General features: G+C 39.3%; 1 protein-coding gene across 1 annotated transcript; it reads left to right on the top strand.

The window, feature by feature from the left end:
• The first annotated feature begins 266 nt into the window (after window positions 1-266).
• On the top strand, window positions 267-17,405 carry LOC148325887 (rho guanine nucleotide exchange factor 18-like). Its single transcript, XM_088311983.1, has 20 exons — window positions 267-453; window positions 4,074-4,187; window positions 4,408-4,502; window positions 5,568-5,708; window positions 6,577-6,827; window positions 7,680-7,805; window positions 8,052-8,169; window positions 8,265-8,516; window positions 9,499-9,575; window positions 9,664-9,854; window positions 11,474-11,532; window positions 11,617-11,796; window positions 11,891-12,037; window positions 12,446-12,558; window positions 12,636-12,695; window positions 13,684-13,731; window positions 13,814-14,290; window positions 14,714-15,038; window positions 15,402-15,482; window positions 16,833-17,405. The coding sequence occupies exons 2-20, from the start codon at window positions 4,114-4,116 to the stop codon at window positions 16,976-16,978; spliced, it is 2,961 nt and encodes a 986-aa protein (XP_088168109.1). The 5' UTR covers window positions 267-453; window positions 4,074-4,113; the 3' UTR covers window positions 16,979-17,405.
• The last annotated feature ends 592 nt before the right edge of the window (window positions 17,406-17,997 follow it).

The following is a 17,997-nucleotide window of genomic DNA, read 5'->3' as shown; positions in this document are numbered from 1 at the left end:
TTTATTTGATTAGCTATGTATTGAAGTGGGTATTACATTCAATTTTTTTTTTGTAACACAATATATTAAGGAAAAACAAATCAGAACAATGTTATGTAAAATGTGCAATCGAAAATATGACATAAAAATATTAAGATGGCAAAAATGTACCAAAAAATTACAAATACTAAAACTAAATATTAAAACGCAAGGAGATCTAAATAAAAAAATAGTTAAAAAAGTTATTTTCCGCTTTGAACGGAAGTAGACTCGGTTCTTCCACAGGAGGATCTTCCTTCCTGTTGACTTCCTCCCCCATCCCTCCTCCCTCCCCAAGGAGTGAGCTAGTTGCTCTGGAGTCATTCATCAGCGTTCACCGCTCATCGTCCAAGTCGAGGAAACGCGACTACATTGTACCTGTTGTATGCCTGGAAACTAAAATTAATAAACATCCTCTCTCTCGTCTCCTCACAGGTAAGACACTCATCCACTGCGTAGTTTTTAGTGCCGATGGCATTTTGTGTTTTATTTTTTTTTTGGGAGGTGGGGGGGCAATTGTTGAAAAGACGACGCTAAACTGGCTAACTTGACCTTCTTGTTCACTTCAAATGGGTTACGTATGATATTAAAAGCCTGCTTTTGGTTAGTGTGGGAAAGAATGTACTTTTGAAGTGGCACTTAAATCGGCGCAATGGCTAACAAGTCAACACAGTAACGAGCAGGTAGCCGAGTCACCTGTCGACCTCAGTCCGACTCGGCACCTGTCTCCTCGCCCGAAACTGTCCATTTCAAGCGAAACCTTGCTGAGTTTGTATGTTTTGCTTCTAATATTCGTATTTGTTTATTCACAGCTTTTATAGTCGACATGACAATTTGGTAACTGTTAACAAGTTTTGTTTGGTCAATGTACATCGCGTGTGCCAGTTTCATCGTTGCGCGGATTGATACTGCAAAAGTGAGAGCGAGACAAAGTAGTGCGTTACGCGATGGATTTTCTGGGGCTGGCAACACATAGTTGGGGGGGGGGGGTGAGGCTTTTTTTCAGCTGTGCTACAATGAAGTGTAATTGCACATAAACTCCAGTAGTTAGCAGTGGCGCTCTCCTTTCCCATTGTGTGCAATGAGAATTAACTTGACGGTGTAGGTTTGTTTTGCAACAAAAATGCTATTATTTAGAGTTGTGACGGAGAGTGGATGGTGGGGTGGGGGCGCCAATTGTTTTCTTCTTGCAAGGGGGGGCGTAACAGAAAATAATTGAGACGAGCCGCACTAAATACATACATCATCAGCATCTCTCTTATCTCTTTACTGTCAATTTGTTCGCTGTGGTGGGAGTCGCTCACTGTTTTGTGTGACGAGCATTTACCCATTTCACTAGCTTGTGTGTTTAATCTTAGCGTAATGCAACCAAGACAATTGGCCTCTTGACATGCGTTTAACTGCAAGTCCGGTCCACGGCCCAGTGGTTGCGGGTGTCTCAAAGCACACGTTTAGAAAAAAATTTTAACAGATATTTTTCTGGTTCTCATTTTTGTGTACTTTTCAAATGTTGATCAATTTATTTATTTTTATTTTTTTTGTAATTGTGTATTATACATCTAATTACCTAATGTTTCAATTATTAATTTTATTATTGTTATGTTCATGTATTTTTCATCACATTTTTATAATTATTTAGTTTTTATAATATGTTTAATATTGTGCAACTATTGTATATTTTTTATTTAGTATTTGGTAATATCTTTGTAGTTTTGTCTAATGCAGACATTGGCAAACCACATTTGAACAGGGGGGAGTGTAGACTTTATATAGTCACTGAACCTTTGCACGTGAGCAGATTATTAATCAGTTGACTCCCTTTGGCATGTATTTACATCACCCGAAAGTTAAAAAACATCGGCACTTGCTACTAGTTAACAAGAAAACGGTGTCTGTGAACACGCTTACTGCGACTAAAAGAATCCGAAAAACATCTCTGTGTTGGGCTGAGCGAAGCGTGTGCGGAGTTGTGTTGAGGATGGCGCGGTGTTTGCTGTGCGCGTTGTGCAGCAGGCCACCTGGTAGACTTGCTGGTCTAGTTCCTTGTGTTGTGATGTGGGGCCGTGACCTGCATTTCACACGGCCTTCCGCTCAGGCTTTTGAGGTGTGGCCCTCCCTTCACAACACATCAGTGTTGGGGCAGAGGGCGGTGGTACGGGGGTTGGGTTTTCACGTGGTTTTACATGCTGCTATTGTTTTGCCCCAAAGGTCATACAATATCTAACGTACTTCATTGAGGAAATCGAGTAGCTTTTTGTGATGACTCTAAAATTCTAGGAATGCTCAATAGATTTTTTTTCCCACCAATAACGATAAAGGATAGCTTTTTGTTTTTTTTCGTATTTGTACACTCGAGGCTTGAAATGTATAGATATTTTTAAATCAATTACTTCAAACGGGTTTTACTAAACTATAAAAATCCAACAATATAACAGGGAGGTTGCATGTAAGGCTGCAGCTATCAAATATTTCAGCATTCGTATCCTATCCCAAACAAATATACGTTTAAACTTACACTTAGCAATTCTTGTATCAATAACATAAGACATTAAATTTTAAAAACGGTCTTTGACGCCCTTTTAGCACCCTTTCATTGCTATGCATTTATGAACTGACACCAGCTAATTTGGAATCAGACAAATATTCAGCGGTGCAAGATTTAGAAGTGCGATATGTACGAAAAAGAAGTCACGCTGCGAGGAAACAGTTGAAATGGCAAACTCTATTAAATGTCGATTAATGTTCTCATCATGGTCCGTTAGTGTTTAGATGATTGTTTTTAAGGCATTCACTTCAAACGGCTGTCACGCGCTCATTATGAAGATATTAAGATGTGGATGCCGCACCCTGGCCAGGTATGAGTAGATAAAAGCCAACTACTGCTGTCACATCTGGGCCGTGACGGCATTTCCCACAGTTCACTTCCAGTGTTTGCCGGGGAGCTGGTCCGACTTGAGCTCCTGGCTGGTCTCGCTGATTTTGCGCCGCGGCTGCGTTGTTTGGGTTCAAATGCTCTGTTCTTGTCTCTCTTTTGCAGAGAGCTACTGTGTCAACACACTATCACTACTCTAAATCATCCAACTCCTCCCCTTTGTTGTCTCTCTGGCTTCAAGCAAGCGCTCGAGGCAGATGGCCGACTCACACTGAGATAACTTTTAACCTACGAGACCATGTTGAACCGCATTGCTAAGCGACACTGAGGAAATGACACAGCTACAATGTTAAGGTGGCACTTTACAGCTGGTATATTGTGACAGTCTAAATTTACTGTCACCGCAAAATAACTCAAAACTCAGCAAGCTATTAATGTCTAGAACGCTGGCAACAAAAGTGAGTACACCCCAAAGTGTAAATCTAAATTTCACAATTTTTAGTGATCTTTTCTCAGATTCTCTGTGAAAATGTGGATGCTTGTTTTTTTTGTTTTGTTACAAGAAGCTTTCATTTTTTTTTTTTTCCAAGGATTTTAATTATCTGTTTTTGGGGCGACTCACGAAACATGAAACTCACACATTTCTGCAATCTTGGTGAAAGAAATGTGCATTTTTGGTGGCCCCCAAAATGTATTAGTATATAATAGTGCTCCCTGGAAATCTTGAAAACAAGGTTGTTGCCTCCAACATTAGTGCCACCGAATTGTGCAAAATTAGGTTGCCACATTTAACATAACGGGCCATGGATATGTGCACAAAATTCAATAGAAAGTGTGCCATTTTGTTTTGAAACTGCAAACATTGGGTGAATTTCAGGGACGAGCTTTAAACTCAAACTAGGTAATTGTTGGAAATGAATCCAAATTTAGCATCTGTCCTCAACAGACGTCCTAAATAAACATGTTAACGTCTCTGAGATGAATTAATGTGTGGAGGTGCAACACCTGTTGTAGACAACTAGTTAAACATTTTGTGTGTGACCGTCTCACCTCTTAGCATCCTGCGGCTCTTTGCCATTCCTTTTAGTTTTAAATTTCAGTTTCTCTTTACATAAATTAAATAGTAAGATACGGTAGCACTACTTGCAGTATTTCACATTTTCTTTTTTCTCTTTGTGCTCAGTGTTCCTGATGGCATCCGTGGTTTCCTCCCGGGTCCAGGCATGACAGTCACGCCTACCCAAGACAAAGCTCAGCCCGGTTCATCCTCGTACAAGGACGCCACAACAAGCTCCAGGTGCGCCGGCAACAGCAACTCCGATCAACTGGTTTCGCCTCATACTTGACTCGCAATTCATATCCCACACAAACCGCTGAAGAAACAAACACAAGTTTATTCGAGGAAGTGCTTAGCAAGGTTATGTGCGAGCAGCCTTTTTCAAAATTAGTCCGATCATCTGTTTGTGAGTTAAGAAGCAATGTTTCCACTCCAACAATTTTTCACCTCGCACAAATAGATCCGGCCCAGCACGGATGGATGAGGTGGATGCACTGCGGGGGAGGCTCGTCCTGGAAAATGCCCTTTCCCTGACTGAGCCCATCAATTTGGAAGGTCAGCCCCTCTTTGGTACTTGGAAGACTATGTGTTTTTGAGTCTTTTGATGAGGAAAAAAATAAAGAATAAAAGAAAAAATTTTTTTATATATATATATATATATATATATATATATAAAATTTTTTTTTTTTGCATGACTTTACTAATTTAAATGTATTCATTTTTTACTAATTTATATCATTTAATGTATTCACTATAATTTATATTCATTTTATTTTTTATATAATTAATTCTTATTGACTTTAGGAAGCTGACCTCATTTTATTTAAATTTGTTGAAAAATTGATCATTTATTAAATTCTTTTTTTAAATGAATTCATTGAAATTAATTGAGTTAATTTCATTCAGCTTCACAATTTTGGAGAATTTGATTTTAACATTGATTAATTTATCTTATTTTCTCCTATATTATTTTTTTTATTTGTTTTATAGCGTGCTATGTAAGGGTCAAATAAAGTACAGCTTGATTAAAGTGTTATGAACTACAGTGGGTTTCTCTGAGCCTGTAATATTCTTGAAAATGTTAAAAATGTGGAAAGTGTGCCAAATTGTTTGAAAGGTAGATTTTTGTAAATTGGCAGCACTGCTACAAGCTTTTCTCATGTTTTTCACCTTTTTTTTTTTTTTAACTTTCTTATGATCATATTTGTGTTTATTCTTCTGTCTAAAAATGGGCACGGATGCACTATTTGTATTGGCTCAGAATCTCGAGATGTGACCGAACATCTGAGCTGGGGATGAAGAGACGAGTATGTCGTGCAGGACCGAGCTTTGAGCAATAAATAAATAAATAAATAATTCAATTTAATTGTGTCAAACTGCCCTTGCATCTTTTATCATGAGGGACGTTGTGGTATCTAAGGTTAAAAAACAAAATAAGAGGAAAATGTTGCAATTAAAAAAATAAAATCAATAAACATTTGTAACCAAAAAATATCGAACCGTGACAGACCAGCTCTCTCTCGATGGGTTCAACAATACCCAAAATTCAATTCAAGTAAAAAAAAGTTTGTAATTTTATATATTGTACCCCCACAGTGAGTGTAAGTCTATGTCCTCCAGATGGTCATTATTCTCTTCTGCGAGGCGAGCTGGAGGCGAACAGTCAGAGCCTGGAAGCCGAGTCCTGGAGCGTGGCAGCCGATCCGGACTACCTGAGAAGTCTGGACCGAGAGGCCATCAAAAGACAGGATGTCATCTACGGTGCGCCTCACACCATACTCCCTTAAGTCTCCACAGGGAATTTACATTGCAATGGATGTGCTTTTCCACAAGCAGTGACCACAATGCTATTTACTGTATCTTTTCATCACTTACGATTTTAAATTGCATGAAGGTGACAGTGTTTGTAATTATAGTAATTACTGTATGTCAAAGATTTTCTTAAATATAGCCTCTGATTACAAAGATCATCGTTTCACATTACCGTGTTGTGTTGAATGCCCCAAATTTAAGTGCCAGGGTTATTTCGATCCATGTGACTCCAAACGCTTTCCTTCATGCCTTCCTGTGTTCTAAAATGAATTCCTGACCTTCATCAGTCAGTTTTTTTTTTCCGGGAATTTTTTTTTTTTTTTTTTATAATCCTATGAGCATGAATAGTCTTTTTTTTAGTATTTGTTTTCAAGGATGTGCGGAAAAAAATATTACTACGGGTAGGTTTTAGATTGGGATTAAAATGTTTTTGTGAGTAGTAATATGAGAATTTGTAATAAATGCAGGGCTACAGGCTAGCTCTAAATACTTTTTTTTCTTTTGGGACGGTGCACTCGCACCTATGCGACCAGTAATTTTGCTTTTTTTTTCTTTGCTGCTGTTGTTGGTCCGAAAAACAAAAGTTAGTTAGAAGCTCTGAAATGTTTTTATTTTTTTTTTTTCAATATTAAGCATAATCTTTTATTAAATCTAAAAAAAAAAAAAAGGGATTTCTCATTGATAGTAGTTTTTCAATGTGACACTCCTTAGTGAGACATTTTTCAATAAAACCTTTCCTTATTAAACATAAATGTGAACATGTCATATTAGTCTTCTTATTTCAGTGTGAATTGTATTCATTATTTTGATTTTCTAGAGCTGATGCAGACAGAGATGCACCACGTGCGCACGTTGAAGATCCTCCGGCATGTTTACATGCACGAGTTGCGTAAATCCCTGCTGCTGGACGACGACAAAATGAACACGCTGTTCCTCGGTGTGGACGCCTTGCTCACACTTCACCAGCACTTTCTCGACTGCCTCAAGCTACGCCAAAGCCAGAGTCAAGAGGAAGGCAGTCCCAACGGCTACCAGATCACGCAGCTGGGAGACATACTCATCTCACAGGTAGAACAGTCGCTGGAGCGCAGGATAGATGAGTTTTTGTTGTTGTTGTATTTTTAAATAATAAATACATATTTCAACTGTATTTATTTTTGTAACATATGAAGTGAAACACAATTCATGTTGACAAAGTTTGTGTTTCAAAACTATATTAGATTGAATTACAACTGATTTCAGTCACAATTGCTAGACATAATGGCATGATCAATTATGTATGGGTACTTGGTATCGGCGAATACTCTGTCAGTCCTCGTGGTTAGTCTGAAATGTTTTTTTTTATTTTTATCTCGGTGTCCTTAGAAAAAGTACCTATGGGTGTGTGTTTTTTTTCATTATTTTTGTGGTTTCTTTTTATAAATATTTTTCATTTTCATTTGCTGTCATCAGCATGATTAGGGAAAGGGATTTTGGCAGCCATTCCGAGCTTTATTGTTCTTCGTCTAAATTTCACCCCAAAAATATGACTTATGACTAAGCGATTTATGTTTTTTTTTTTTCATTTGTTTGGTTTCTCCTTCTTGAGAATTCATATTTTCACTAGCGCAACTTATACTCTGCGGCGATTTATAGTCTGAAAAAAATGGTAATTGGAGATAGCAAAATAACCAAATTAGTTTTATTTTATTTATATAGCTATATACTTTTTGTAATGGTTTAAAGTGTTATTAAAAGGGGCAAAAAGGAATTTGTTTACATCAACATACAGTATATAGTGTATATCCTTTCCCTAGCTACATTTTACTTAATTTTTGTACTCCTTAAGATAGCAGATAAATTAATATACGATAAGCAATACAGAAATTGTGCATACGGATGGCTAATCTTTATGATGTGCTTTCTTTTGGTTTGTTGTAGTTTTCTGGCTTGGTGGGTGAAAAAATGAAGAAGTGCTGCAGTGTTTTCTGCAGCCATCAGTCAGAAGCTGTCAGCTTGTACAAGGAGCAGGTGCAGAGCAACAAGAAGATTCAAAGCCTCATGAAGGTAGATCAGCCGCTAACTCTCGGTCCACCGCTGTAACCTGAGAGGCAGTTGCGTTAATTTTCTGACCTATTTGGCCCTGGAGCCAAAACACAGATCATTTTACTGATTAAGATAATGGAAAATAATTGGATGTTGTTTTTCGTAATGAAACATGTCTGTCTGTAAATGCAAAGTAACTTTCCAGACACCCTGTTTGACTGCTTAGATTTTTTTCGCTCCTATTTAATGTGTGTGTTTCTCCATCAGAAAATTGGTCAGCTGGTCCTGGTGAGAAGGTTGAGCATCCCCGAGTGTTTCCTGCTGGTGACTCAGCGCATCACAAAGTACCCCGTCCTGGTGGAGCGACTCATACACAACACTGAAGGTACACAATGACTGGAATTATTCTCTCATTTACAATAACTAGTATGCCCCAAAAAAACAAAAAAACAAACCTTCACTATATGGTGTGCCTTTCAGTCGACACAGATGAGCATGAGTCTCTGCTCCAGGGCATGGCGGCCATCAAGGACACCATTTCCCAGGTGAACGACAACGTTCGGGAGTACGAAAAGGCCTCCCGCCTACGTGAGATCTGCGTGCGACTGGAGCCAAAGTCGGTGGGCCGTCTGAAAGACGGCCAGTTGATCCTCAGGGAGGATCTGATCCAGGGCGACCGAACGCTGCTGCACGAAGGCCCGGTCACCTGGAAGTCTTCTGGCAGACAGAAAGGTTCAACCCCCCCCCCCCATCTCTCTTTTGGTTTTATTCTTATTATTGCTAAAGATTGTGGACAGACAAATCAGGCATAAACTTCGAGAAAAAAAATACGAAATTATCTTACCTCCATATTGCAGCTTTTCACCCATCACGTCTGTAATGTTAGTTCAGTGAGGAATGGGGGGATCTAGTCATTTAAAACATTTATTTTTGGAAATATGACCTCAGGGTGGTTAGCTCTTGCGGGAACATTTTTTTGTTAATGAATGAATTAATAAAAAAAATACATGTTTTATTTATTCAGGAAAGTCAATTCTGAAGAAGTGATGTGATGTCTGAAAAGTGACAGACATTAGATAAAAGTATATTCAATGGGTGTGCAGAAACTCCAGACACGAAACTATTTGTGTAAATTGCAGTGCAAAGTCAATTTGCCATAAAATGTCCCCCTTCTGGATTTATTGTGCTAGCGGGAGGAGCTACAAGAAGTAGACACACAAGTGAGTGACGGGCCCTAATCTAAGATTGTTCAGATGCAATGAAAATCTCGTGCATAATTGCATTTATGACAGCCTTAGAGCCCATTATTTGATGAGGAAAATCATACTTGGTCACATGAACTTTCGTGGGAATGGCTCACTGGCACCAACAAGCCTTAGATTTCTTAAACTAGATGGATGGAATTTACAGTTGCCATTAGAGTAGCCTTAAACAAAAAGGATTATCGTTCTTAGTTCTTGGTAATGTAAGCATGCAGTAGTGTAATAATAGGTTACCGGCGGGTTCATTTACTGTTTATCCTGCATTATGTGGCTAATGCAGACGACGCGCCTCTACAGTTTCACTAGGCCACACATCAGGGCGCTTTAGACCAACCGGTTTTGCTACATGTTTAAATGTCACTGCCTAAATGTCAAAGATTTACTCTCAGTACCAAAAGATTATTAGATTACACCATTGTCACAGTTGAAAAGTCTTATTTTGTTTTCCTCAGACATCTATGCTGTGCTGCTGTCAAATGTGCTCCTGCTATTGCAAGACAAAGATCAGAAGTTTGTTTTCGCTACTATAGTGAGTGACATGTGCGGCGGAAAAAAAATGCAGCTCTGGTTGATTAAGCTTTTAAAAAAACACACTGAGCTACTGTGTTATTACGCAGGATAATAAACCGCCGGTGATCAGCCTTCAAAACCTCATCCTGAGGGAGGTTGCGCATGAGGACAAGGCCATGTTCCTCATCTGTGCATGCACCTCCACGCCACAGGAGGTGTACGAGATGTACGAGTTACACACCAGCTCCAGGGAGGAGCGTGTTGACTGGATGAGCCGCATACGGGACGCCATAAACCGGTGAGAATGCTTGTCGTTTATACATCCCCTGCAATTGACCGGCGACTCGTTAAGGGTGTCCTCTGCTTCTTGCCGAAGCCTGCCAACCTATAGAAATTTCCTAATCAATTTGTCCACATTTATTTCATGTTGCTGTGTCTATTTGTGTTGTGCAAGTTGGCCTTTAATTTTAATATTTGAGTCGCCTCACAATCACAAACATGCATTTTTTTTTGTTACCTGGAATGAAGTATTCAAAAGCAAGAGTGCGTGGAGAATGTGCCGCATGCTGCTTCACTCTGACACCTGATGACATGGAGCACATCCTTAATTTCAAGAATTTTAGTGATATCGGCACATAAAAAAAAATGACAATGAGTAGTTTGTGTGACGTGTGGAATTTAAATTGGAATGACATTTCATTATTTGGCAAGACCTCACTGCACATAAACGCCCCACTGCAAGCAAGAGCGTGTTACTCTCTGCAGTGCAGTAAACAAATGCCACTATTTAAGGAAAGAATAAATTCAATACTTTGTATCGTCTTTTGTCGAATACCGGTTTGACATTGTACTGTGGTTTATAAAATGTCAAGGTTTCAATAATCGCTCATACCGTCTGGCAATGTGTGCATGCTCTTTTATTTTTTTGAGCAGACTTCTGAGCGAGGCACAATATGATTGCATGCTTGCAGAATTGACTCAACAAGCTGCCTCTTTTTTTAATCCTTCTGAAGGGCTAAGTAGATGCATATGGAGGGAGGTTAGATGAAAAAGACACATTTACTTACATACATGGGTGCCTTTTGACTTGTGTATTGTCCTAAAAAAAAAAAAAAAAAACATGGTGCCAACATGTACTAGTTAGCCCCAAAGAGAACATTAGTAGCCCATTGCTGTGTACTAAAAATAGCTCACTAGTGACACAACCAAGCCATCGTGACTTAATCTCATCGTGACAACTTCAAATCACGTCATGACAAATTTTAATCTCATAATGATGACTTTAAATCTCGTCTTGTCTTTTTTCTCGCTGGGTGACACTAATACGCCGCTGTAATATTAAGTGATACAAGTAGGACTGTTTGTCTTTTAAACTTGTAAAGGTTTAAAGTTGATGAGAGTCCCAAGTTTGTTCGTGAGGTTCTAAATCTAATTCAATGTGTAATTTGTTGTCAATAGTATTGTATTTATTTTTTTATTTAAATTATTGTTTTGCACTTTAATTATGAAAGAGAAATTGTTACTCATGTTAAGTGTTCGATGAAATAGAAGTAAAATTTATTGAGTTTTCTGTCATGCTGACTAAAAAAGTCATTTTGCACTGTAATTGTGATCAAATAAAAACAAAAGTTGTTTTGCTTTTATTTTGTCTTTCATTGTCATTTTTACTCGTTTTCTTAAAAAATAAATAACTCAGGGAAAAAAATCGTAAATCAAATTTTTGGTGAAAATATCAGAGATTTTATTTTTAGGCACAATTACCCAGCCTTACTTGAAATATTAGCCTGGTCCTCCCTGCAATTTTGTAAACTAATACCACAATTTGAGAAATTTCTGATGTTGCTGCTTTTAAAATGGCTTTGTTGGTTTCAAAATACCAACTTTGAATTGAATTTTACGCATGTCATTGCGGTCCAGTTGCTCAGAGGAGGACAAACACTTCAAGGAGCTGATGAGCAGACTGCAAGAATATCGAGGTAAATGTCAAGACCTTTTGTGTGTTTGCGTACTATTTAATAATGTTGTGTTCTTTTTTTTTTTTTTTTTTAATTAATGGGTAGAGCGTCTGAAGGTGAGAGACGAGCGCATCAAGCTCTGCCTGTCCGAGAAGCTGCACGTTTTCAGCGCCATGTATCAGGACATGACGGGTCAAGAAAGCCCCACAAGAGGGTTATTGTTGCGAGGAGACCCCACTGATCTCCAGCAGGGGGAAACACTCCTCAAAGGGGCCATCCGCGAAGGTAGGAGCAAATTCCCAAATTGTGTCTTTTGACTTGCGCGGATGCTGATGGGGTTCCTTTTTTTTTCCTTTGCTTGTTTTACTTCTTTCAACAGTGGAAAGCCTTCAAAACTTGCTCTTCCGCACAGCAAAGTGCCCCAGTGACATCCAGGGGGGCGATCATGTGTTAAAGTGGAGGTCACACGGGAGGACCGAATCCTCAGGGCTGGCTGACATTAATCCATCTGCAAACACTCTGAAAAGTAAGATGCCTTGGACAGTCTGGAAGGGAAGTCCACCAAGTAACTTGCAGTCTTATATGTGTTCCAAATTATAATGCATTCAGGATTTACTGAATGTTCAATAAACATTTGCGTTTTAGTTTCCTGTGGAGCATCCTTAAAAGAAAGGTTAGTCTTGAAATTTCTATGGATGACAGAGAAGGGCTCCTTTTTTAGCATTTAACCTGATCAGTAAATGCTTTGATTACATTTCAGTACAATTGTGTTTTTTTTTTGTTTTTTTGTTTTTGGTCATTGTGGCGTTGTGGGGGGGAAACAAATTATTAGACCATAGAAGCGAATAAAGAGAGTTGAGGTTCCACAGTAACCACTGCACTGAATCCAGGCATTATCTCATCCGATAAAAATGTTCTTCTTTGCGTTGATTAGATCACTTATCCTCCGACGAAGTAGTGGTTGAGGGGCTCAGCGGTGGCAACGTTGAGGCCAACGACGCTCAGCTCCAGGAGACTACGAACTACTCTGACAACCATGAGCAGCCAGTGAGTTACATAAATGCAAACCTTAGGCCCACCTACTGACACATGATCTGAAATCTTCTTTTTGTTGTCCCATAAAGGCCAACAGCAAGGCATGGACGCCGATTTGGGCTCCAGCCACAAGTGACTTCCAAACTGAGGTGAGACTTTTTCATGCGCATATTTAAACAGTGCACATTGTCTCGATGTGATGTTTCAAGGTTATTAACAGTGTACGGTGAGGTAGGTTGTGCAGCCTTAACGGGCTGCTGAGGAAAAATATAATTACTTTGTGGCCCATGCCAGACATTTATTTGATACTTCTGATTTACAGTACATTATAAAGAGTTCTGTAATATGTATTGAATTGTGCGGTTGCATAAAATGGTTCATTCATAATATGTCAAGTATTTTTAATTATATATTATATTTTAATTTAACTCATTAATTAACATTTTATTCAGCTATTGTAAACAATACAATAAAAATAGTTTGAAATAAGATTTGAGATACTTACAATTTGCTTTCTTTCATTAAACATTTGAATTAGAATATACGAATCTAAGACTAAGTCAAGTTCACGAAACAACAAAATGACAAACTTGGTAAATGGGAGGTATTCCAAAATGTTACTTGGAGTTCTGCTGTATTCAATTCAATTCTTTGCACTTCACTGTATTCCTTGAAAACATATTTTGATTGCCAAGTCTTTTTTTTTTTTTTAATAGAAACCCCTGCACTGTTTCTGCACCGTTTGTGTTCAGATACCCATTGCTTAAAGGGTCAGAACTGTCGCAACATACTGTAGATGCTAGTTTCATTTGCCTGTCTGTCGGCTTTTGCAGTTTGTGTTACCATTAAGATAGTGGACGTTTGTAAATTATTCGGATTGGTTAAATAAACGTGTCATTCTCAGTATTTTATTTTCAATTTTCCAGCAACTTATGGGAACCGTCCACTAGTTCAAGCACTTAATTTAGCATGTTTTGAAGTTCACTGCCACTATCTGGCTGGCATAACTAAAATGTTGGCTTGCAGCTCAAGACAAGAAATAATAATCGGCTGCTCAGCTCTCGAAAAACTCGAAAGTTGGGTCACTTGTAATTTGAGGTCCCGCTGTAGTTCACATTACATTCATTCCCTCTGCAGGTGTGTGACCGTGTCCTACTGCTAGCCCAGAGGCTGTATACATTGCAAGTAAGTTGCGAGCTGCTTTCTCACCACTATGACATAAATCATGTGTGTGCACGTGATTATTTTTAAACTCTCGCCCACCCAGACCGTCGTGGCCCAGCAGGACAGTCAGATTGAGCTCCAGCACATCCGGCGTTGGCACGGTGGCAGACCATCGCGGTCCTCCAGTAGTACCTTGCTGGAACAGGAGAAGCAGCGCAATCTGGAGAAGCACAAGGAGGACTTGGCCAACCTGCACAAGCTGCAGGCGCAACACCGTGTGGCGCAGCAACGCTGGGAGAAGGAGCGAGAGCGCCAGAGTGTCTACATGGAGGCGCAGGAGGCCCAGCTGAAGTTGCGGGAGGATGAGTGCTCACAGCGCGAAGAGAAGCTCCACGAGGAGAAGGCGGAGTACGAGAGGCAATGGGAGAACTATCAGCAGGGTCTGGAGCGCCTCAGGGAGACCACCAAAGCCGTGGAGAGGGAAAAAGAAAGCCTGAATCAGGAAAAAGAACGTCTAGAGGACAAGTTAAAAAAGTACACGGAGGCCGTGAATGCGGGGAACACCAACTATGATGACTCAGTGAGTTGATCCAAATGATAATATAATTGTTCGCCCAAATTGTATGATTCAATGCAGTAAAAATTAAATTTCATGGGTTTCAATTGGCTAAAAGGGGTCATGATACAAATAAGCACAATTGGATGTAAACAGTGTATTATTAATATAGTTAAAGAGTTACAAAATCTGACAAAAATGCCCACCCATTGGAAGCTTTATTACATCTCCAGTAACACAAAATATTTTAAAAAAGAAAAAGGAAGCAAGGTCGACACCAATTTCGATCCTATAGTCCAGAGCGGTTATTTTATTTTATTTAACCTTTTTTTTTTTTGCCAGTAAAAAAAATAATTTAGCTTCGACTCTCTTTTACAAGAGTGTCCTGGTCAGGACAAGTGGCAAATACATACGGGTACATGTTGATGATTGCGGTTTCCTCCCCAGCACATCAACCTGTCCAGCTACCAGTCGTTCAGGGGCAGCCTTACCAATGGCCCGAACGGCGGAAGCCCGCGTCTGCACGTCCTGCTGGCCAGCGCCCGTGAAACCAACAAGGAGACGCCGCCCAAAGTCCCGCCGCGCAAGGAGAGCATGAGCGTCCCTGCGGCGGCCAAGCCCGAACTGCCCGTGCACCTGATCAGCACCACCAACCAGGTGCACAAGGCGGCCGGCGTGGTGCAGCAGATCCCCACCAAGCTGGCCACCCTCTCCCGGGGGAAGGACAGGGGATTCCGTCTAAAGGCGGCGCACCAAAGGGCCCACAGCGCAGGTAATCATCATCTTCATCATCAGCATCATCATTATTCTTGGCATGTCTGCTTTGTATCCATTTATCATATTTACTGTATCTATATATTGTATGTATTTTAGATATCGTATCTATTTATATCGTTTCTGTCAGTATTTTTTCAATTGTATTTATTGTATCTGTTGTATCTACTCTCGATCGATACATAGAATACCTATCATTGAATGCATGGATGAGTCTATCCAAACTATCAGATCTGCTGTATCATACCTATTGTATCTACTGCATTGTTCTACTAATCAGCTATAGCTGTCCATCACTGTATTGACCGTTTTATCTGCTCACCTGTCCATCTACCAACACATTTGACCTCTGTGCCTGCAGCCTCCATCGACGTGAGCCAGGTCGTGCCGATCAGAGTGACGGGTAAGGAAGGAGGGAGTCTGAGGGCCGTCTCCATGTCAGGTACAAAAACAATACAAGATGGTTTCCAACAGAGATACGGGTTCAACATTTGTAATCCTTATTTTCGGAAGCCGTCCACTTGTCAAACGCAAAGCCTGGGGGCACATAAAATGTCCAGAAACAAGTGTTCACTCACATTCAAAACCGTTGACAATTGAGAGCAGGATGGGCAACTTAAAATCATGGAGGGGAGCCACAATTTGCGTAAGCGCTACTGGGGGACCAAATGGGACCGTGCACTTCCGATATAGATGTCCGGCAAAAAAATTGGGTACCCTTCTGTCAATCGTCAGTCTGTCAATTTTATTTCAAGCCAAACACAGATATAATCACTGATTGGTCAGTCGGCCAGTCAGGTCGTTTGTCAGGTATTATTATTATTCTAGCCCATCAGAAATCCGTTGGTCCGACAATTGTATTAATTGTAATTTGCCGGTCTATTGAACTGGAGGGTGCCTGAAGCTGTTTTTACTCCTAAAACGCCAAAATGCCTTCATTTCAACTTTAAAATGACTTACCTTAACCACAATCCAGCTCTGCATTGTGGCCAAGGGTAAATAGAAAACAATCCAAGTGGCGCACTCCAGCTACTATTTATAAATACCGCGCCGCTCCTTTTTCTTCTTCTTCGTCATCATCGTCTTTATTCATTGGCGGATTACAGGAAGCCCAAAGCGTTTCCATATGTAGTCAATGCCCCGCGATCAAACAAACGAGACAGTCTTAAATATAATTTCACCACGATTTAACAGAAAACCACAACCATAAAGGTTTGTATGCAAATAAATACACACATCATTGTAGATTTGTGTTGTCATAGCAAAGTGGAGTGATGTCTTCTGGATCCGCCTCCTTAGCCAATCACAGCCAGCCGTCATATTCCCCGCCGATATTCTGATGAAATCAGGAGCACTCACTCTCCCACATATCTAGTCCATATACTCCTCTGGAAAGTCAGTGGTCAGCAAAACGGGCATCCATCAGTGACAAACTGAGAGGTCCGTCACTACTTGACCCGATTCATGACGATTACACTGATGAACTAAAACCCACCTCCCCCCGTGCTTAGTCCGTCTTTTATTTAAATTTCCTGTCTGTTGCCTAACGTCAGCAAAACTGATGTCTGTCAGTGACGGACCGGTGCATCCGTCTGACGGAATGCCCGCATATGCACCAGAAGAATCACAAAATGGCATATAAGCGGAGGTCTCTAGAAGTTTTTATTTTGCCACTTTTTTAGTTTGATTTTGGCTTTGATATCTTAATTACATTGACAATAAAGACATTGATTCATTCAAGTTTCTTGCCCCAGCTGAGCGCTCTTTTCCTTTTATGATGTATTTTATGCAGATGACTCGTCTGGACATGCCAACAGTGTGAAAATGTCGCAGTCCTTCATGCACTTTGGAAGCGGCATGGAGGCCCCGCCCCCAGTCCCGCCCCCTTTCCCCAAGGAAGTGCTGGACAAGCCTAAGCAAAAGGGAGTCTTCCTTTAATTCACCCCATTCTGGACAGAGGAGTGGAAAGACTGTTTTGTCTACTTTGAAGTACGGAACACAAATGTTTTTACCAAAACATTTTTGCGTGAGATGAAGAGGAAAAAAGGAAAAAGCAGAAGCCATTTTGCACAGTGGAGAAAATATGTTCAATGTTATTGATGTTCTTACATTGCCAAAGATTTTTTTTTTCACAAGTGTATTTTTTATTGCAAATGAATGCTACATTTTATGACCTTTTTAATTTAATGGTACGTGGAAGCTACTGCAGAAGAGTTTTGAACAAGCACTGCTTTTGAATTAAAAGAAACAAAAAAACTGCTGCAATATGGAAATATTTTTGCCCGGGCTTAATAGTCTATGGAATAATTGGCAAGAAAAATTAAAAAGATTTTACTGTTTTATTGGTATTTAAGATGTAGTTAATTTTATTTATATATATATATATATACGTATATATATATATATATATATTTTTTTTTTTTTGTTAAATGCATTTTTAATCCAAAACATAAAGAAAATAGATGTTTTATTTCTTTTTGAAAAACATCAAATAAAGAAATCACAATATTTGGAGATGTAGATTTTTGTTGGTTTTCTGTGTCAAACTCAAAGAAACCTATCTGAAAATTTGTACAAAGAAAACATTTTTAAAAATTGTTTTATTTGTTCAGATTAGCATAAATTGCTAATTCACAGGAGAAAAAAGTTTTTTTTTTCTGAAAACCCCCAAAATATAAGAATGCATTTTAAAATAAAATATGGAGATACCTTATATTTTTTTCTACAAAAAGCAAAGATTTGGGGCTGATTTTATTCCTTTTATCGTATAAACTGAAATGCCATCATTTGCTTTTTTAACAAAAAAAAAGATGTCTAAAAATTTTTAATAGTCTTTTGGATAAGTTTAAAAGATTTGCTTTCATTTTCAATATATGTTTTTACTTAATTAAAATGTGTTGCATATGAAGCAAGTAATAAAAAGATGCACAACTTAAAAGATATTTCCGCACAAAGCG

This window comes from Idiotropiscis lumnitzeri, chromosome 12 (assembly GCF_059441095.1).
Source record: "Idiotropiscis lumnitzeri isolate Australia: NSW breed Sydney's pygmy pipehorse chromosome 12, RoL_Ilum_1.0, whole genome shotgun sequence".
NCBI classification, from domain to species: Eukaryota; Metazoa; Chordata; class Actinopteri; order Syngnathiformes; family Syngnathidae; genus Idiotropiscis; species Idiotropiscis lumnitzeri.
This window is presented reverse-complemented; position numbering and strand designations above follow the sequence as displayed.

Coding starts and splice junctions, on each gene's coding strand:
- LOC148325887 (XM_088311983.1), top strand. CDS start 4,114: ATGACAGTCACGCCTACCCAAGACAAAGCTCAGCCCGGTTCATCCTCG. Junction 12,038..12,445: donor ATCTGCAAACACTCTGAAAA/GTAAGATGCCTT, acceptor TGCGTTGATTAG/ATCACTTATCCTCCGACGAA. Junction 12,696..13,683: donor CAAGTGACTTCCAAACTGAG/GTGAGACTTTTT, acceptor TTCCCTCTGCAG/GTGTGTGACCGTGTCCTACT.